Below are 22,925 nucleotides of genomic sequence, written 5' to 3' on the forward strand. Positions count from 1 at the left end.
CTACAAGAAATATTTGTCAGTGCTTCACACTCATCCAAATGTTCCGTCGTTATTGGCCGTCCACTATTACATAAAACACACAACAGCAAATCAGCTAGTCCAATGTGAAATAAACAATTCTGTAGACAGTCATGTCCTGTCAATAGTCTAAAAGATGCAACTGCAAATGTTTGCGGGTGGTCAGGAACAAAAGCTAAATTTGTTGAGAGAACACTCCAAGGCTTGCCCTCACAAGCCCGAGTGGCAAAATCTCTAAAAGACTTTTGATACATTAGCAATGTCAGAAGCTTAATAGAATGGAGGTTAGCACTCGTTTTTTGCTTTTGGAGAACTGTAACCCACTTTTTTGCAAGCATATCAGACATCTCATACCCATAAATACCGCAATGTAAAGGTACCCATTAAAAAGATATCTTGAGGGAAAGTTCTTTTATGACTTCCTGACACTGTTGAACAAATATGCTCTTACAATCTTAGTAAGAGGAGATGGCCTGTATTCCTTAAGTCGAATCAGACAGAACAACAGCACTCCTGAACAAGCTCTGTCTCAAGGATAATTGTTGGAGAGCTACATGAATGGCTTTCAGTTCTTCATCAAAGTGAGTGGAGTAAACCCCTACAGCTATGTAGAAACTGAAAAGCTTGCTAAAAACACCAGCCCCAGCCCTCTGGATCCTATCGGTCAAAGAGCCATTCATACATACATGTATCTAGACTAGAAGAGAACACCGCTAATGTGACAATCAAAATCGTAAAAACAACCTTGTATTTAGCGTAAGTATATAGAAACAATCGATTTCGAGGGCAGCTAAAAGTCCCTCCTCATCAGGAGAAAGAAATACATAGAAAGAAGAAAAATAAAGGGGAAGAAGACTCAGAAACACGTGGTCCTTATCAGCAATGCACGTGGTTATAACCGGATTTTTAATCAGAGTTACACTGGCTGCCTACTTTTACTGAGCCAGGCTATCTGATCAAACATGTAACACAAAGGAGAAGAAAAATTAGCGAAGTTAAAATTAGGGAGTGAGGGGCAACTGCTCCTTCACACTCAAAATCTGAACTTCGAATAATGGAAAGCAACCACTGAACGGATTTTTATACCTTCTGGTAAGTACCAAACACGAGGAGGTAACGCCATCTATCGGCAAAAATAACTGAATTAAGATAGTAGAATTTTAAAGGCATTAGGAAGGACTGGATTGGACTTCAAATCATTAACTAAACCTGCTAAATCTTTGTGAATATGAAAAGCCTCAAGAAAATCCAATTCACCTATGGAAGAAGCCTTTTGGATAATTTTTGCAGACCCAAATTCAAAATTATGGTTAAATGTCCAACTATGATACACTATTGAAGACTTGTTAATTTCGCCTTTTCTGACATAAGATTCATGTTCCTTGATACGAAACTTCAATGCTCTTTTTGTTTGGCCAATATATCTTAAACCACACTGACACAATATACTATAAATTCCCCAAGAATTCAAGACAGAAATGCAAATTCCGCACGCTTAAAGTTTGTTCCTCTGAATCTTTGCTTACCAATGAACTGAATTACTTGAGAGCAGTTGCGATTGACTGTGGATTTTCTCCCGTGATTATTGATAAAGGTGTTAAAAAATTTTCAGATTCCCATCAAAGAAGACATTCCACTGTTAGAAATAATATTAATGAGCTTGTCACGCTTCCATTTTATCCTTCTGTTAGCTATAAAATTGCACGGATTATATTAGCTATAAAATTGCACGGGAAAATCTGTAGCTATAAAATTGCACGGATTTTCCAGAAATTCAATTTTCAAGTTGGCTTCTTCCCTATTAATAAAATTCACCCTTTGATTCTAAAGGATTGAGTTTCTGTCTTGAATTCTTGGGGAATTTATAGTATATCGTGTCAGTGCGGTTTAAGATATATTGGCCAAACAAAAAGAGCGTTGAAGTTTTGTATCAAGGAACATGAATCTTATGTCAGAAAAGGCGAAATTAACAAGTCTTCAATAGCGTATCATAGTTGGACATTTAACCATAATTTTGAATTTGGGTCTGCAAAAATTATCTAAAAGGCTTCTTCCATAGGTGAATTGGATTTTCTTGAGGCTTTTCATATTCACAAAGATTTAGCAGGTTTAGTTAATGATTTGAAGTCCAATCCAGTCCTTCCTAATGCCTTTAAAATTCTACTATCTTAATTCAGTTATTTTTGCCGATAGATGGCGTTACCTCCTCGCGTTTGGTACTACCAGAGGGTATAAAAATCCGTTCAGTGGTTGTCTGGTGAAGGTTTTGTAAACATGTCTGCATACATCATTTTGCTGTTGCGGTGTTGTAATTTAAAAATTCCTTGATTTTGTATATCACAAACATAGTGATATTTGACATCGATGTGTTTGGTGTAACTGCTCCCTTTTTCTTTTCTGGAAATTTTGTTCTTGAATACGATGTTAGCTTCCTGTTGAGCGAAGCCTAAATCTTCCATCAGTTGTCTTATCCATTGTAGGTCCTGCAAGGTTAAAGCTAGAGCGATATATTTGGCTTCTGTTGAAGATAAGGTGACACAATTTTGTTTCTTGCTTGTCCATGATACCATACTGTTTCCTATTTGAAATATATATCCGGATGAGGATTTTCTGTAAGAGGTATCTCCAGCCCAATCATTGTCACTGTAAGTTTTGATGACTGGTGCACCATTAGATTTTAGATGTAATTTGTAATTAATTGTAGCTCGTATGATTTTAATGATATCGTTTCGAATGTCGAAATATTCTTTGACAATTCGTTCAACTGATTCACACTTGTCGCTCGGGACTAACATGCCATCAACGTATACAATTATGTAAGTTCTTGCATTGCTCTTGATTAATGGATCAGGAACATGGATCACTTTTTCCTTTAACATATCCTTTTTTGCACAAAATTTCAGCTATCTTGTGATTCCAGTTTCTGGCTGCCTGTTTTAGTCCACAAATACTTTTATTTAGTTTACAGACTTTATTTGCTTCTGAAGCGGAGATGTAACCTTCTGGTTGCTTCATATATATATATATATATATATATCTTCTTTCAGATCTCCATATAGAAAAGCTGTTTCTACGTCAAAATGGTTTACATGCATCTTCTTTTGAGCTGCTATTGCCAAGATAGTCCTTATTGTGGTATGCTTTACGACTGGTGCGAATGTTTCGTCGTACCCAAATTTTTGGCAATATCCTTTAGCTACTCAACGAGCTTTATATCTGATAACATTTCCTGAAGTGTCAGATTTTTTTTAAATGTCCATTTGTTTCCGATTGCCTTCTTTCGTTTTAGAAGATCGACTAGTTCCCATGTTTTGTTTCTCTTCAGTGCTTCCATTTCTTCTGTCATGGATTTTAACCACAGTTCCCTTTCTTTGTTTGGAAAAGTTTGCAGTTCTCCCCAGTCTTTAGGAACTTTGATTTCTTCATTCTTAGCCATGTACAAGAATCTGTTTGGTGGGATTCCTTTAGTCATTCTCTGGGATCTTCTCGGTCATACGGGAAGTTCTTCTGTTTCAATTCCTACCTCTGTTGTAGCATTTGGACATGGTTCTGTCAATTTATTTTTTTTAAAAGGCCATTCTATTTCCTCATTCTAGTCATTTAATTGATGATATATTTCTTTTTTTTTTCCATCGAATATTACGCTTCTTCTGATCATGACTTTGTTTGCATATGGCATGTAAATTCTATATCCTTTAGTACGGTCACTGTATCCAACAAGAATTCCTTTTTCTGCTCTTTTATCTAGTTTGCTTCTTTTCTGCTTTGGAACTAGGCAATAAGCTGTGCTGCCGAAAACCATGATATGGTTTAAGTTTGGCTTCTTATTATTCCAGAGCTCGTATGGTGTTTTTCCGACTGATCTTGATGGTAGCCTGTTTTGTACATAGGTGGCTGTCATTACGGCTTCACCCCAAAATTCTCTTTCGAGTCCTGAATCGAGTAGCAGGCATCTTGTCATTTCCATGAAGCATCTATTTTTACTTTCTGCTCTACCGTTCTATTACGGTGAATATGCTAAAGACTTTTGGCTTCTTTTCAAATTTGTTCTTCATCATGGTTACAAATTGCTTTAACTTGGAGATAGCTTCATTCTTTGTAGCTAGCAGATAGATTGTTGTACATCTCAAATGATCGTCCATGAATGTTATAAAGTATTTCTTTCTCCTAGTGATGCTGTACCAATTGGTCTACAAATATCTGAATGTTTTAAGTCTAGAACTGACTTTGCTTTATAGTTGTTTAGCTTGGGATACAGCAATTCAGTCATTTTGTTTCTGATACAGCATTTGCATTCTTTTTCCTTTTTGGCTTCTCCGTCAATCCTTATTCTTGCTAGGTCATCATTCATCATTCTTTAACCTCTTGATTGCTTCATAATTTCTGTGTCCTAGTCATCTATGCCAAAGATATATGCTATTTTCACTTCTATCTGCAGCTGTAATTTTGGCTTTTCTTCTTTACGAGTCAACAATGGTATATAAATTTCCTTCTGCTTTAGCAATTCCTATGGTTTTATTTTTCTTCTTTATTCTGCAAATATCTTCTTTAAATTCAACTGTAAATCCTTTCTTTGTAATTTTTCATGCAGATGTCAATCCTCCTTCAAGGTCAGGAATGCATAGAACATCCACGAGTCTTACTTCTACTTTGTTATCTCCATTGTCTGTACAGTATAAGGATCCTTGTCCGATACCTTCAGACTTATCTGAGTGCCGTTAGCAATTGTTATTTGCTCAGTTTTGCTTCTGTCTAATTTAGTAAAAAAGTTTATGTTATCAACCATATGACAAGTAGCTCCTGAGTCAATTGACCAGTTTGAGTTTTTAAATTTTCTTTCTCTGGTGACTTCGAATGTACAATTCTCAGTCTTCTCGAGTTTCTTATTTCTGTTTTCCTCTTCGTGTTTATCCTCGTTTACAGCAACTTTCGTTTTTTGTTTATTTCCATAATTTCCTTTATTCGCATGCTTTTCATTCTTGAAGAATGAGTTACTTTCGTTTTTGTCTTTTTCTTTGTAGTTATTTAAGAATCTGCATTCCTTTTCTAAGTGTTCTAATTTTTTGCAATAATTGCATCTTCGTTGATTGAAATTCTAGAATTTTGCGTTAAAATTTGTTTTGAAGGAAATTTGTATAAATTCATGTTAAAATTCGTTTCTTCTGCTCGATTGCCTTCTCTTCTTCTCATGCATTCGTCGATGAGTTTTGTTTCTACGTATTCCAACATTAGTTCTTCTGGCTGTGCTTCTAAACCTGTAATAAGATTTTCGTACCTTTTTGGTATGCCACTTAGTAAGAGAGCTGAAATGTGACTATCCTTTATTTCTTCACCGATTCCTCGCACTTCGTCTATAATTTCGAGCATTTTGTTGATGTGTTCTTTGAGTTTGTATTCCTTTTCTGCTTTTAATGTATACAGCTTTCTGAGATGGTAAAGTTTACTAGAAAGAGTCTTTATTTTATGTATTTTCTTTAATTCATTCCATATCTCTTTAGCTGTCATTTTATTTCTCAAGTGTACGATTTGGTTGTCTTCTATGAGTAAACTAATGGTAGCTTGTGCTTGTTCATCTTGTTTTGTCCGTTTCTTTCGGTGTGTGATCAGCGATTAAATCCCATAAATTTTCCTTTTTCAGAATCATTTCAAGTTTGTATTTCCATACTTGATAGTTGCTATTGTTTAGTTTCATGATCGAATATTTATTTTCGCAGCTAGTAGCCATTTCTGCTTCTGTATTTCAAATGCGAAGTACACAACTATGTAGTTTTGTTTTGCTTTTGAAGACAGGCTTGGCTTTCCTTTTTCAGATTATCCAGCGGTAATTTATGGCAGATTATCTTTTCTGTTTGTATTTTTATCCTTGATAACTTATCTTGATATATTTTATGCATTTAGTTGAAGTAAACATGCGCTCAGTCTCGTAATCTAATCTTGATATATTTTATGCATTTAGTTGAAGTAAACATGCACTCAGTCTCGTAATCTAATGTTGAAGGTATGCATGGTTCATTTGTTTACTATTACAACTTTGCTAATTCGAGACAAGTAGATAAATGAAACAGAATTAAAGTTCTTACCTTGATAAAGTGTAATCCAAACTGCGGATGTAAGGAATACGATTATTATTAGCACACAAAATAACACATTTATTAGGTATAAGAAGTAAATAATATCTAGCGATGATTACAAGCATAGTTTACTGTCCACTGCATAATGCGAGAATGAGTCATACAAGGAGAGAATGTTTCTCCTTCTTTTTGGATCAAGTTCAATTCCTGTTAGCGGAGGTGAGGGGAAAACTAACATCGGAGTGTACAGCTTCATCGCTGTCGTTATCAATTGCCCCACAAGCAACCAGTACCAAATTTCGTTCATCAAGTGCATCTTTAATTGACTAGCTTAAGAGTACGACTTGTTGACTAGTAGAATGAGCTGCAACAGATTGATGATGGTTCTCTGCGTGATATTATCGGAAGATTTTACTGCATAGTTAGAAAGATGACACTCGAACGGAAGACTTGTAGACAGATGTGGCCGAATTGAATATCACTTTTACTGGTGGATACTAATTATCAAAAACACATTTTCATCACTCATGATCATGAGCACAATATGTACTCCATAATTTTATATAGAGTATCACATTTTAGATAATGGCATAATTAGTAGCAAATCGATTGCAGGAGAGATCAAGCTAAATGTGTGCAATTATCCAATATGGACGCTCACCAAGAGAGGGTTTTGGTTTAGATTAAAAAGGTTTTCAGCTCTTAAAATTTTGAGTTCAGGTTCCAAGTTAGCTATGTTGTCAGTGTTATGCAAGCCATGCAAGATGGATTGATCTAGAAATGATGCAGTCCAGAAAAGTTACAATTTTTAGAATACAGAGGGGAATTATGGGGTTACTTTGGATTTACATATTTTTTTATCTTACATATATATATGAAGCTTTATAGACTGCACTATCCTAGGCTGGCAAGTGTTTTATTCTACAGTGAGCAATATAGCAGCAGTTATTGTTGCTCATGGTGCTTACACGCAGTACTACTCTCCGCTTATTTTGTGTATCCAAAACTATATGAAAGTTTAACCTTTAATCCTTGCATTAGGATCACCTACAGTAATTCACAACTAAAAATCTATATCATTCAATTATTATTTAAAAAAAAATTAGCAATGTAATAGTTTGAATTTCCAACAATAAGCATGTTTAACTGTGCATATGATACAAATTTACTTCCTTATAAATGTATATGTAATTTGAATAATTACAAATTTTCAGCCAAGGAATTACACTGGGACTGAGTTAATTTCTGATGGCTTCCAAGGCAACTATTGGTCAGAATCTTTTTTGGTCCTAACAGAATAGATACTGATTTATTTTTTAATGCAAAGGTATAGAATAAGTAATGTAACATTTTTTATCCCATAGCTGCAGGAAAAAATACTACACAAACTTAATATTAAATACAAACAGAAATTTGTCCAATATGTAAAAAATTTAACCTTGTACTCAGCAGAACAATAACTGCCTCTCAAACTTTTGTAATATTTACAAATAACTTTTAATGCAAACACCTTACAAATCTATTAGTCCATACAACATGCAGCAAACATATGCTGTTCATTCTAGTTCTATCAAGCTAATGGAAGCTTCTAATTGTTTTTTTTTTTTTTTTTTTTTTCCTTTAAGAAATTTACCCAAAGTTCTTTGTCCTATACTTTTCTGAACTTTCTAATGTTTATGGCATCATATGAAAGACGTTTGGGTGCACTACCTGAAAATAGTGTTTAAACTCGGATTTCTTTGAGAAATAAACAGTATGTGGGCATATAAGCTGGAATCAACCAGCCATTTGACATTTATTAGAAAATGCTGATAATATATAAAACTTCATTTCACACACAAAAAACAATTACTCACGCTTTCTCCAAGGTTGCATGTTTTCTTCAGGGTTCTAATAAAAAAAACTGTTACACGTGAAATTATGGAACATAAGAACAAATGCACAAAGGTGAACTTTAGATTAATTATATATGTTTGAAAGAACAGAAGCTCAGTGCGAGTCATTACATAATGAGGACAACTATGCAAAAGGAACTGCAATACAGCAAAACATCCACTTAATACAGAGTTGTTAAATGCACAAAAGAGGCTTTTTTTGAGATGCATGTTAAAGTATTTGCTGCAGCATCAGTTTTATCTGACCTTCTGATCAGATTTAAAAAAAAAAAAAAAGTATATGACCTTATGTTTACATTCACTGAAAAATTTTGCAGCCATTTCCAATCAGCACATACATAAAACACACCACTGATCCAACTGAAGGCAAACTACTGCACAATTACAGATGGTCATTCCTTGCTATTCAACATTCTGAATCAGGTCTTCTGCAATAACAATATATTAAAATCATGGCTACAGTTGAAAATAAATGGCTATTCTGTACCTTTGTGTGGACAAAATTTACCTTTGTCATAATACACAGCATAACTGTGTTCTACTACATTACATATATTCTTAAACATCATTTTGGTGCTAAACTACTTTTAGTTAATTGTTCAGTCAAATTTGAATTAAGCATATACTTTTAAACGCATCACCTATGTCCATATAATATTCCTATCATTAGTTTTTTAGACCCTATGTTACTTTCTTTGTTTTTTCTTTCTTCTTTGTATATCACAGCTTGAAAAACACTGCTTCTAAAGAAATTACAAATTCAGCCTATACTTGGAACTGCTGCAATTTGTTAGAGATCAAACATGAATTAAACGCTGCAGTTGTATAATTTCGTAGTTGAGCTCTATAAGCATTGCATGATAAGAATTTTTAGGTTATAAGATCATGAACAAAATTTCAGGCACAAATCATATGAAACAGCACTAACTGAGAATTATTCCATCAACCAGAATGAAACCATAAATAAGAGGCATAAATTCACATAGTTTCCATTAACTGTTTTTATGAAGCAAAAAGAAATCTCATACTTATTCCTTTGGTAATTTATTATTGAAATAAAGATAAAACAGAAATTTATTAAAACTTTATAAATGACAAACATCCTGACAAAAGGTGTAAAAAATTCAAAACCAGTGTTACACAGCAGAAATAGATCTCATGGATTTGAAAAAGAAAAAAAAAAAAAAAAAAAAAATGCATAATAAATATCCTTTTATTAAGTCACATGTAGCATCAAAATCTAAAAAATGAATGAGTCTATATAAATTTTTACAATTTAGTGTAGCTTTTTTTCTTAAATTCATTTATTTAAAAAAACAAGTGTTACCAGGAATTCCCTTGGAAACATTAACTGAGAATTACTTCCTTATTTTTAGTTTTGCATATTGTTGTAATTTTAATGGCCAGCACTGTCCATAAACTGCATACAAAAAAGAGGCAAATACAATGTTATAAAATTACATTGATATTAAAAATTAAAGGATAATTTTAAAAGAGTATGAAGACCAACTAAATACTAAGACTTCAGGCCAAAAGTGGTGATTAGTCAATATATTCCAGGCATATAAACACAATCATATATCTCAAAAGTCAAGTCTATGAAAGGAGACATTTTTCTGAGCAAGTTTACCTCACAACATTTTGTCTATAAAGGGAGATTTATTTTGTATCTAAGTTCCTCTGAGGTCTCCTGTTATTGGGATGGAATGCAGTTCTTATATGATTAATGAGCTCTGGAAGTTTCTGGAAGATGGATTCATTGAAACTGTCCAGTTGGTGACAGCATATATTCAAACTGATTTGTTGGCTTGTTAGTAGGAGCTTGGAAACAAGACCACACACAAATTTGATCGATAACAAATTACTGAGTTTGGATGTAAAGTGTTGCCATGCACATCACACTCTAATCCTGTGCCCTCAGACTTTCACTTGTTTTGCTCTCTTCAAGATTTCTTTCATGATATAATATTCAATTCAGATGATGGTATAAATCAGCACCTTGTTCAGTTTTTCACTGATAAAGTTAGGTCTTTTGTGAATGAGGAATTACGAAGCTAATCAAAAGAAAACAGAATGGGGTATGTAGCACAGTTTCATTGGTTTTACTTCCTTGTATAAAGTAAAGAAAGTATTGTAATCATGAACCATTTGGGTATCATATTTCAAAGAAAATTTCCATTTCAACTGTTCTCAACACTGCAAAATACTTTATTGCCCAATATCTAGACGGTATTTTTACTGAATATATTTTACCATTTCCTCTAAAACAACCACACCATATTTTCAAGCATTTTAAAATTCTATTATTTCTGGAAATCATTTCATATCATCATGACTTTTTTATTAGACATAAAATGATCAAATTGAATATACACTCATTGCCATAAAAATTTACATACCAAGAAAGAGTTGTCAGATGGAAATAAAATTTTACATATGTAAATACTACACTGATATAAGAATTAGATGATTAGAAGATATGATTGGATGATATAAGATATAATGATTAGAAAATCAAAGAAAAAGGATCATTTATTGCATAAAAAGTACACATCAGCGGAAGTTTTAGTACTCAGTTGGATCACCTCTAGTCCGAATGCCCGATGTGATACGAGCGGGCATTGAGGTATATAAGTTCCATATGGGGTCCTGAGACAGCTCGTTCCACAGTTGCTGTAAACGTGCCTCTATCTGAAGTGTTTTCCTGGTCTTCTGTCGGCAAGATTTCAGATGAAGCCTGTCATAGTCTTTTAAACACTTCTTGCCAAAGTGCAGCTCCAATGCATAGGATAGACTTTTGAAATCTGATTTTCAGACAGAGTTTGAAAGAGATCCATCGTGTCTCCTTTTGGAGAAGCAATGAGGTGGCAGGCTTTAGTTTATGAATCCCATCCAATTGCATCCGCCAATATAGAAAACTTAATCTTGTACATTTGCCAGGAGGTCTTTCCATCATAAATGAATAGCTTTAAAATGAGTCAACAAGCCATAAGTAGAAATTGAAAACCATCAGGTGGTTGTTCTTCAAGCTATCAACCTCTTGGTGAAAGCAGAAACTCTGCCATCAATTTGTTGTTTGACAGCAAAATCTCTCTCATAAATTTGTTGTTCGGTATCAGTAACGCTTTCTCTGATTGGTTCTGAGGCAGTAGAAACTCTTTCTTCAGTTTCTCCAATGTTATTTTCAACCGTGTCTATTCTGCTTTAATTTCTTCTCTATTATGGAGGAAATTTTCTTTTTCATTTTAACCTCACCAGTTTCAATCTTTTCTTGAACTAATTTGATTGTCCATTCCATCTTTTTTTAGTAGATTCTTCATCTGCACATAGAAACAATGATAGCTTGATAAAATTTATTTTTTTAAAAGAAACAGTTTTACAATTTTGAAAATTCCACAAAAGTACTCTTATAGCTCTTCTCAGTATGAAAGAGCACAATCAGTAGTTACCACTATAAACTACTAAGAATGTTAAACAGAATGAAATACAAAGCACATGTAAAGAGCAAAGCTCATATGGAGATTGAATTCTGAACTAAAAACTGAGAACCAATGCTCTCTTCTGGCTCAGAAAGTTTTTCCCCTGGCTGCTGAGTAATCTCTAGTACCTTCCATTTCTCAAAATTAATGGAAGGCACATATGATAAAGTTGCACATAAGGACCAGATATGGTTACAGTTACATATAGGGATAAATTACAGTTATACAGGGATCAGACCCAAATGTCTCCAAGTTTGATTTTTGGAAAAAAAAAAATTAGTTGCCAAAACCAGCGCCAACTCGGAGATATCTCGCCATATTAGTGAGATAGATGTTTACCTTAATGCCTCTGTAATCTTATTTTTCCAGCAAAGCTTTGCTTTCTTTTTAAGTTACATTACACAATAGAACAGAATTTTATGATTAATTTCACAAAATTATTTACATCAATATAAGATTTGCAACAATACTTATCAAAAATTAAATTTATTGGTACTTTCTAAGGTTATTTATGATAACTGAATAAACTGCATAAACATGTATAAACTCATAAATATGGTATCTATAGTTGCTTTAAAAGATAGTTTGCTTTTGTTCATTATTATAAAGGTTATTTATGATGAATGAATAAACTGCATAAACATGTGACAGGTAATACTGCTGCCAAACTGACCGCTGCTATGGTTCTAAATGCTGTCACTGAACTTAATACACTCTTTTTTTTTTAACATTTATGTATTACACATTTGAAACTGACTGTTGAAAAATTTGAAACTGACTGTTGAAAAATTTGAAACTGTTGAACTGATCATATTTTAAGTCAATTAAAACATGATCAATTTGATTACTGCTGTGGTTCTTAGAATATGGCATATTAAGTAATCAAATAGGTTTGGTTCATTTTGGGGAAAAAAGTCACTTAGAAAGAATGAAACACACCTTGTTACAAAGGTTTCGATACTTCCATTTTACATATTACAATGATAATTTCTAAAAAAATACTCACGCTTCATATAGTTCTTCCCAAGTCATAACAGTTTTACTTTCTTTTTTAGATACACAATCACATAAAACTGGATCAAGAATAACTTCCCTATATAAACAAAAAATTATAAATTATGATTATGAAAGACAGCATTTGATGCATAACTGTAAATATCATAAGTTTTTCTTTTTCCAAAATAATTTTAAAAATATTCTTTTAACTGTTCTGAGAAAAATACAAATAAATAATAGACATACTATAAAATTATAATTCTGTGATTTTACCTAGGACTTCTCTCATTCTGAAGAGAGTTTTCTTTCACATAATGCTTCAAAACATCTCTTACAGCTGATCCTGGCACAGAATCTCCTTTTCTAAATGTAATGAATTCATAAAAATGGTTAATTCAAAATAACAAATTTTGAATACACTATTCAAATTTACTTTTGAATATACTATTCAAAATTTACTATAATGGTAAATTTTCTAAAAAATCTGTTTATTATAGTAGTAAATTTAGTAACCAATATCATAGGATTATCTGGAGAAAGTTTGGCAGTTTCTGTACATGAAGCACAGTTTCTTCTAATTATTTTGCTACTGCTGATGAAAATAGATGTTTAAATAAAGGCTTTTCTGCAAATATTTCATAATTCTAGCATGTGCAGCACAGTTTTTGTTTTAGTGCAACAATAAGAATAGAGAACATAAAAGTTCATTTTCATCATATTATGCTCTGTGATTTTACAAGAGGGGAAAATGCTAGTCTATGGACTTATCAAATTTGTGCTGCATGTGAACAAAGCACTGTTTCTGATGACATAGTCTGAAGGTTGTTTAAGAAGTTTCAGCATAAAAATTTCAGCCTTGAAGATGATGCCCACTCTGAATGGCCATCTTCTGTAACAAGGACCTGTTAAAAAATGTTATCTCTGAAAATTCACATCATACATTTTAAGAACTATCAGACAGACCAACTACCCAAAAAAGTACAGTACATTATCATTTGAAAAGGACAACAAATATAAGCTACTATGATGTATGGGTACCATACATTTACAGAGCAGAATATGCTTGCTCAAATTTAGGAATGCAATTTTTTGTTGAAATGAAACAAAGATCTTTTTTTCTTTTTGTAAACCACTATACAATTAATGTTACAAGGAAAAGATCACGATGTAAGCCAAATGAACCTCTTTCAATAAACATCAAAAGGAAGTTCCATCCAAAAAATAATATTTTGCATAAGGTGGACTCCAAACAAAACTTATGAATTGTTGTCGCCAAATTTTTAATAAATTTGGAAAAATATCATTTCCAAATAGTAGTTTTACAAGCAGAAAAAATCAAAGTGCCCAAAACTGACCAATTGTCAAGCTGTCTTTCATAATGATAATGCTTGACTTTACATTTTTTTAAACATTAGACAAAGATGTATTGAACTGGTATGTTCTGTGTCATCCCTCTCCATATTCATCAGACTTTGACCCCATAGACACCCCTCCAGCATCAATGCAGGTTAAATCTATAAAGCTACTGGCTAGGATCTGTACTTAGGCAGATTCAACAATAGGGGCACATAAAATCAGTCTCCACAGGACTAAAACTATCATTTATTCAATGGCAGGTTCAGGCTCAGCAGGGACCATATGGCACTGACTTCTCTGCTCCCTTAGTTGTGGGGATGTTATACAGTTAGATTTTGAAGGTTGTCCTTGGGGGTTTGATTTCCCTTGGTCAACACTTGGGGATGAACTATGGTTTACTATATTGTTCTTTTTATTGGGAGATGCAATGCCGTCCACCTCTGATTTGTGTTTAAATTTCCAGACTGTGTGTATCATATAAGTTCCCCTGGGTTCACCAAGTGTTATGCCTCCTTGGATCACATCTAGAGGGTGGGGTAATTAAACATGTATGGCAAAGGTTTGGGTACCCCTTCTCCCTAGTGTACTGTACTACTACTATCCCATGGATTTTCATCCTTTCAGGTCACTTCAAAATTCCTCTGAATGACCTGGAGTTCACTTTTTGTTGACTGTAAAGGAGTTACTCAATAATTTTAGAATAAACCTTATGACGTTTTAAAAAGAAATTCTCCATTTGCCAAATCTGCCAGACAATGCAATATGCAAAAAGTCATAGAAGAAAATGATGTGGTGATTGAATGAAATTCTCTTATGTTTTTGTGCAGCTTCCTTTGTATTTGACGTTAAAAGAAATTTAGAACTTTCCAGATGAAGCAATAAGCAGTAGTAAACTACTGCAGAAAATAACATTTGAAGCTAGCATAAGAGAAAAACATTCATTAACATTATGCAAATATTCCTTAAATTTTACAACATATAGTTATTAAAATACATTCGAGTGCAAAACTTTAAAAAAAAATTGAACATTATGTTAAATTTATGAAAAAATAATGCAGAGATTTTAATAAAATTTGGTACAAATATATTTTTATAACAGAGAAAGAAATGTATCATTCAAAAATCATTTTACGTATTTATGATTATCAGTAAAACTCATAGTGCAGGAATGTTGAAAAATTCATATTTTGATTTTGAACTAAAAATTAATCTAATATGGGATATGGATTACAGCCTGGCATCCAGAAAGGTCACACAGTGTGTCAGCATGCTAGGCATGAAGCAGTTGAAGACATCCTGTGGCAGACATAGGGATCTAAGGTCTCCTCTCTGTATCTCATAGCAGTCAGGGGACCTTATTCAAACACATGTAGGAGTGCCAACATAATGCCTGCATAAAACTATTACACCTCCACCACCGTAATGATCCTTTTCTCTGATGAGAAAGAGATGATTTATGTTCCATGCTCTCTCCAGATACAAACACACCAAGAATCAGTATTCAGGTTGATCTCAACTCATCTGCAAAAAACACAGTGCTCCACTGAAATCTGGTCCAAGATGCATGTTGTCTCCACCATCCTAAACACTCTCTCTTATGTGCTGCAGTGAGCGGGACACAAACAACAGGTCTTCTGCCATACAAACCTACCTCTTGAAGCCTTCAGGTAACTGCAGACCATGAAACTCAGGTTCTAGTGGCAGCATACAGCTTGGGTAAGAGCTCTGAAGCTGTAGCAGTTCTGTGTCATTGCCCTGGAAGTCCTAAATCTTATATCTGACTTCACATTCAGACAATTGGTAGGAAATAATTCACTTCTATTCCTAATATATGGCAAAAGCAGCATTAGAATCAAATATGCCTTTGATCATAAAAATAATATTTTTACTCTATGTTCTATTCTATTTATTAACTATGTTCTATAGTTAATAAAGAGAGTGGCTCTGAAAAGTGGTCGTACACTTACGAGTTTCAATGAAATATTGCTTTATTCATTTATAAAAATTAATATTTGCAATGAGAGTTTTTTAACAATATAATTTTCAATAATATAATAAATTTCTCTTAGCAAAAACAAATTAGTGGTTGATCTTTACATTACGGTAACTTGGCGATTTTTTGGCGAAAATTTGGCGACCAACTCCCCTACAGCAACCCTCTATTTTTTTTTCCCCGCCGCCATTTTGTCTTCACGAAGTAAAGACATGTTTCTTTTCTTCTTATCTACAACAATCTACTAGCTGAATTACACTTATGCTAGAAATTTTATCAAACAAAACTGCTTAATCATGACAAATATTCACTGCAAAATTCGGAAAAAGTGCACAATACCATACACCTTACGCGTTTTTCAAAATAACACATACACATAAACCATGTACACGCCGACTTATTTTTACTTAAAAAAACATCCCAGAATTGCACAAAAATGGCATTGCGCACACTCTTCACTATATCCATGTACACTGCTTTTTTCTCATAAATTCGAAAAATTTCACGAAAATACATGACAATTTTCTCAATCTTTAAACCCGGTAAAAAGAACATATATGAAATTACCTGATCGCGAAAAAGTATTTACCCTTTACAAATATGAACATTTCCACATATAAAATAAATAAAATATCCAAAAACTTTTACCTCTAAATCATCTATTACATTATACACGTCACCAACGAATTCATACATGAAGCATTACAAATATTTAGTATCAAATATTTAAATTATTTCCATGCACGTTTATTTCAACTTAAACGTAAACCAAATTCCTACAAGCATAAAATTCACAAAATAACTATAATTTCATTAAAATATCACTGAACCATGTACACGTCGACTTATTTTTACTTAAAAAAACATCCCAGAATTGCACAAAAATGGCATTGCGCACACTCTTCACTATATCCATGTACACTGCTTTTATCTCATAAATTAAAAAAATTTCACGAAAATACATGACAATTTTCTCAATCTTTAAACCCGGTAAAAAGAACATATATGAAATTACATGATCGCGAAAAAGTATTTACCCTTTACAAATATGAACATTTCCACATATAAAATAAATAAAATATCCAAAAACTTTTACCTCTAAATCATCTATTACATTATACACGTCACCAACGAATTCATGCATGAAGCATTACAAATATTTATTATCAAATATTTAAATTATTTCCATGCACATTTATTTCAACTTAAACATACACCAAATTCCTACAAGTATAAAATTCACAAAATAACTATCATTTCATTAAAATATAATTAAATTCAAAAACACCACTTAAAATATACATGAGCACATACATTCAATTAATAAAAATTACCTTACAATCCTAATTACTTTAAACTAAATCATTGCTAATAACAATTTTCCCAATAATACCAAATTCCTTTCCACCTTACATTTCCAACAATGCATAAAAATAATTAAAAATACTAACTTACCTAATCTCCTTCAGAATCTTCATTACGTGGCGGATACACTTTTCTTCATTCTCTTTCAGAATCTTTAAAATCATACTTATCTTTCAAAGCAAGATACCAGGTAAAATAAATAACATAATAAAACATGTTTATTTCTCTCTCACACAACCTTAAAAAACATTTCTTACTATCCTTTTCAATACCACTAAATACCCATTTCGAATTCACTTTACTTACGGCCATGGGATCCAAAAATTCACAAACACTGTTTCACACAACACAGAATAAAGCCAAATACAAAATTTCCAGATTCTTTCCCGATTTCCCCCCTTTTCCGATTAAAGAACCGTAATTCATCCATTAATATCACATGACATATCCCATGATCTCTCATTTCCCCCACACAAAATAATGCGTAATCGGAACTCAGTACTGCTCACATTATTACCAAAGTCCCAGGTAGTAACCTTTATCGCCTCCAAAATGTCGCCAAACTACCAGTTACCATAATGTAAAGATCAACCAAATTAGTCATTTCATGAACATAGTATGAGTTTTTTTTTTTTAAATCATTAAAAAACAAATCAAAAAGTCACAGAAAAGTTACCACACAAAAGTCTTTGTATGCTTTAAAGAAATTTGAACATATTAGTGAATATTGCACTATTTTTTAATTAGTATTTTGTAGGATATCTTGCAGTATTTATGACAGCTTTCAAACATCTAGGCATAGGGTTCACCACTTTGTTTTTAATATCGGCATCAATGTTTCTCCATTCTTCCATCGTTCCTGTTTTTCATCTGGTTTTATTTTTACATTGTGTCTTCATATTTTAACCTCTAATTATTTCCAGATGTGTTCTATTGGGTTTTAATCTAGTGACAGAGATGGTGTTTTCAGGACTTGTAGACAATCGTAGACACACCACAAGGGAACATTGAGGGCCATGTGCTTAGGATCATTATCTTGATAAAAAATAAAGTGGTTTCCAGTATCCAAATGTTAAAATATTTAAATAAAGAGCATGGTTCCTTATGACATCAATAAATACTAAATTACCTAAGCCTGATGCTGACATGCACCCCCACACAAAGACACTTCCACTACCATGCTGTACTGTACCAACCAAGTTCTTGGGATTAAGTTCCTCATTTCTTTTTCTCCATACATTTGTATACCCATCAGAACCAAAAATGTTAACTTTGCTTTTATCTGCAAATAAGACCTGGTTCCAATATGCTTTGAGCTTATTTACCATTGTTTTTTTGAAAGAAAGAATAAGCTTTCTATTTTTTGCACTTACAGAAAATGTTCTTTCAGCAGAGTGCCCATGTAATCTAGCTGATCTGAATACTCATTAAACAGTTTCAAGTGAAACCGAAGTAGAAATTTTTCAGTAAATTCTGTAGAAATCTCTAAAGCACTCAAACATGATTTTTCACAAATTTTGTAACTATAAATCTCTGATCACATTGAATTAACTTTGCCAGACAACCTCTTCTTACCTTATTTTCAATCTGATTTTCTTTTCTAAAGCATTTTATCACATACTGCACCACAGAATGAGATAAATTTAATAATTTAGTGACATTCCTGATCGATTTTCCACCTTACGATGAAAAATTATAAATTTTTAAATGATATCTGTTGTTTCCTTATGACTACAACTCTTTTTAAAAACATTTATTAAAATATAGTGATGTAACCAAGCAAAGAATAAAGCAAGCAAATTTTAAAATGTCATCAAAATGCAAAAATAAAAAAAAATATGGCAGACAATAATTTTATTTATGAAAATGCTTTGGTGTAAGATTACTTTTGCAGCATGTAAATTTTTCAATTTTTGAAAAAGAAAATAAGTGAGTATTAAAAAGAAGTTTAGTTTTATTCAAAATCACATAAAGATGATATGAACAAATACTGGGCTTTACATTTGAATTCAGTTCTGGATCAGTGCTTTTTCTGCAAATCTTGAAGTGTACGAATACTTACGAAAGGTATTTAGAAAAGAATATGGTGCACTACCTCATTAATACTTTTCTACAGGTTTTCAGTGGAGATATGGATAATCAGAAAGTACTCGTTAGAGATTTTAAACCAGGGTTTCAATTTTATAGAATAGAGAAAAGAACCTATATAATTCTTATTGATTTTATTACATACTTTAATTAAGTTACAGATAAATATAAAAAAAAAATGAATTAAACAAGTGTAAAACTGTGCTTATGATAATCAAAAGACCTTCATATTCAAATGACATCTTAAGCTTTAAATGTGTTGTTAAGAGGATATATGTGCAAGTTAGCATTAATTTATAAATCAAGGCTTTAATAAATAATTTTTGTTACCAGTGAGGTGCAAGATAGTTACACAATGTCTAATTTTTCAAGGAAGACCCTACAAGCATGTTCTATATATATAAAAAATAATACATACCTCATACCAGAAAACTCAAAAATTAGTTTCACCTGAGCAGATATTACAAATAATTCAGTTACAACTGGAAACTTATAATTTTCCTGAATGTTTGCTGTTGATTCTGGATCAGCTGATTTTTCTGCCTTCTGTGCTTGCAGATGTGATTTAAACAATGGATCGATGAAGAATGTTTTTATAGTATCACAATCAGTGTTTACCGAAACAATACTTTCTACACCTTTTGTGAGTTCTTTGATTTGTAAAATTCCATCCTTTTGCATTTTCTTTAAGAAAACAGATAGTTTTTTATAAGTGGTCTTTTTTATATCAAGATTTAATTCAGAAGGGCAGGCTTTTAGAACATAAGAACTATAAAATGTGCTAGTCAGAATAGGCAAATTTATTTTTCTTCCATGCACTTTAATAGCAGCCATAAATGACTGGCACAAAATATCATCCATAGTATAGCTTGCAACATCTACTTTAACCTCTTCATTAAGAACAGTAGAATCTGCCTTATTAATGTTAGTATCATCAGAACTATAATTTTCTTTTGTAGAACCAGTTTCATTTACAATGAGACTCTCAGAGTTATTTCCATTTTCAGCATCAAATTCATTATCCATCAACAAAACCGGTGGTATTTCATCAGATAAATTTATATCATGAAGTCTTTCATTCATTTCTTCTTGAATAGTTGGAAGATCTGTTTTATCTCCTGACTGCCATAAAAAGTCTTTATAATTATGCACAATAGTAACAGCTTTACCTTTTATACCATCCTCACATAACTGTTCTTGAGACATTAATGCTACCCCAACAGCTATAGGAGAAAGATTTCCCACTATTCTGACAGCACACATTTCATTAATTTTCAAATTTCTCATTTCAGATAATGTAGATTCATTAATAACAATGCCTGGAGCCATCAAATCTGCACCGTTACATATCTTTTCTAGAACTGCAGGCACAGTTGTAATTGTAGGTAATAATTTGGGATACTTCCATAAAGTATAAACAGTAGGATAGCACACTTCACCTACTTGGAAAAATAATGGATGTGATCCTGTATAATATATTACGAGAACTGAACCATTGTGAGTCATTGCTTTCACTTGATTCATTTCACTCTTGTTCGGAATCATGTTATTAATATCATCAGGTGAAAGGTTAGGAAAACTGTTTTCTACCATACTTCGCAATTTTCTTCTGTAATGAAAAATAGCAATTTTTGAGAATCAGACATTTTTAATAGCTTAAATTAATTCTAAATGCAAAATAAATGACATTTTTAAAAATAAAATGCTGTTTCAATTACAAGAAACCGCCAAAAATTTAAAAATCTAAATTCAGGTTATAATCCAAGGTTTTCTTTCAAGCAATTTAAAACTGAGATAGTATATTAAAATGAATTTTACCTATCTGAGCCCTTTATTGTAGTGCTTGTCTTAACTTTATACTGCTTGCGGAACATACTTGATATCAAAACAGATCACTTTCTTTCCATATAAACAGAAAGGTTGGTTAGTGCACCATAGTGTTATGTCTTTCTGTCCCAGGCTTTAATTCATAATAATGGTTATAGTTATAAGACACGCTACGCATTAAAAAAAATACATCGAATATTTTTTTCAACTGTAAGGAAAAAAGGTTACTGTATAATATTTTTAATCTGAAATTTTAACATTATAGTTTTTATTAATTTTTGTTTAATATTTGCATTTTTACAATACTCGGTATTTCGATTACTAATAAATGATTCATTTTTGATTTTATGAAGCAATGATATTCCTGAAGCTTAAAATTCATGAATTTAAAGATATGATAAAATCTGAAATTTTAAGAGCGTGATATAGCAAATTAATTCAAAGAGCAGAATTGTTAAGAAACTGTATCGTTTTGCCTCAAACTGCCAATTAATGGACTTGCCCGAGGATAACCTTTGCTCGCGCCATGACAGTTTTAAAGATCGTTGATTTGTTTTTGGTGTGATGCGGTGGATAGTGGGTTAACTTCATACAGTACTTTGAAATTGTAAAGATTATGAACAAGTTGCAATAAATACAGCAATGGACATTTGTATATTTTAGCGCACGATGTAGCACTACGCGTGTGAATAATGAATTTTTCATGTATTATTTTTAGAAAAGAGATGACGCTAGCCGATGATCTGAAGTTGCCCTAGCAACGCCGAGAGTCGGTGTTTGTAAGTTTCATTTAAATGTTCGTCATGTAACTAAATGTAATTGAATTTTAAAAAAATCCGCCATACTTTGATGTCATATTTCTAGTTCTGTAGTACAATGTATCCTTGATGAATTGTTCATCTGAGGTTATCGATTTTATCTTTTCTTATTTCGACGTTCCTGCTCCCATTTGGAGAAACAAAGGATATGATTGGAAACGCAAAATTTCTTTTTCAGTTTAGAATAATAATGTTCATAATGTTTAAATATTGGACTTCATAAATCAGTGTTAAAGTTTTACATTTGTCATTGTTTATAATATTTTGTAAATATCGGAGGTTTTGTGTGTTCTGGTATTTCTTTTTAAATTCTTTTATAACGTAAAATGTGAGCTATTTTCTTTATTTTAGACTGCAATTGCTTGAAAGTTGTTTGAAGCGTGGGAGTTGAATTTGATATAAATATTTCTCAAGTTAGCTTTCGACCGATTATCTTTCGAGCTCACGAATTACTACTGTACTACTTTTCTCTCTCCTCCAATAATAAACTTTGGTTAGGATTTATGATCTTAGTATTATTATAATATATATAAGGAGCATTATATATAAAAAAATTAACTAAAACATAGACTACTGCCAAAGTAAACTAGTGTGGCAGTGCAGTCCTGTCCTTTTTAGATATCGTAAAATTATATTAGGAGAAATGATTAGATTATAATATATGCGAAAGATCTGGAAGAATTTATTTGATTTATATTGAATATTAATTTTTTCTTACCTTTTCATATTTTACTTTTTAGTTTTTAAATTCGCCATGTTATGTCACACAAACAAATGTTGAATTATATGTATGTATGTGAAATGTTTCTTAAAATCCTAAAAAGTAAGCTTAGTAAACTGTTGCAATTAAGGAAAAACACTTTTGTCCTGCAGTTATTCTTATATTTTCCCAAGTACTCATGGTTGTCGAGACTGGATTCACGAATGTATGCATGTACATATATATGTGTATGTCACACACACATCCATGCATACATACATTTCTGAATCTGGTCCTGATAAAAAAAAAGAGTACCATT

General features: G+C 32.3%; 2 protein-coding genes across 2 annotated transcripts in view; one reads left to right on the plus strand and one right to left on the minus strand.

Moving 5' to 3' along the window:
- The window catches only part of eIF2D (eukaryotic translation initiation factor 2D), a 42,661-nt gene extending 21,448 nt beyond the window's left edge, over positions 1-21,213 (minus strand). Inside the window, exons 1-4 of the mRNA XM_035365165.2 lie at positions 21,080-21,213; positions 19,680-20,870; positions 12,733-12,822; positions 12,470-12,556 (exon numbers count right to left, since the gene is read on the minus strand). Coding sequence (XP_035221056.1) covers positions 12,470-12,556; positions 12,733-12,822; positions 19,680-20,870; positions 21,080-21,135 — 1,424 coding nt within the window. The 5' untranslated portion in view covers positions 21,136-21,213. The remainder of the gene's footprint in view (positions 1-12,469; positions 12,557-12,732; positions 12,823-19,679; positions 20,871-21,079) is intronic.
- Positions 21,214-21,587: 374 nt separating this feature from the next.
- The window catches only part of Vang (Strabismus domain-containing protein Vang), a 30,566-nt gene continuing 29,228 nt past the window's right edge, over positions 21,588-22,925 (plus strand). Inside the window, exon 1 of the mRNA XM_035365164.2 lies at positions 21,588-21,867. The gene's annotated coding sequence lies outside the window, so the exon portion shown is untranslated. The remainder of the gene's footprint in view (positions 21,868-22,925) is intronic.

Source organism: Stegodyphus dumicola, chromosome 6 (genome assembly GCF_044657685.1).
Source record: "Stegodyphus dumicola isolate Sdum_Otavi_A_Nest chromosome 6, ASM4465768v1".
Taxonomy (NCBI): Eukaryota; Metazoa; Arthropoda; class Arachnida; order Araneae; family Eresidae; genus Stegodyphus; species Stegodyphus dumicola.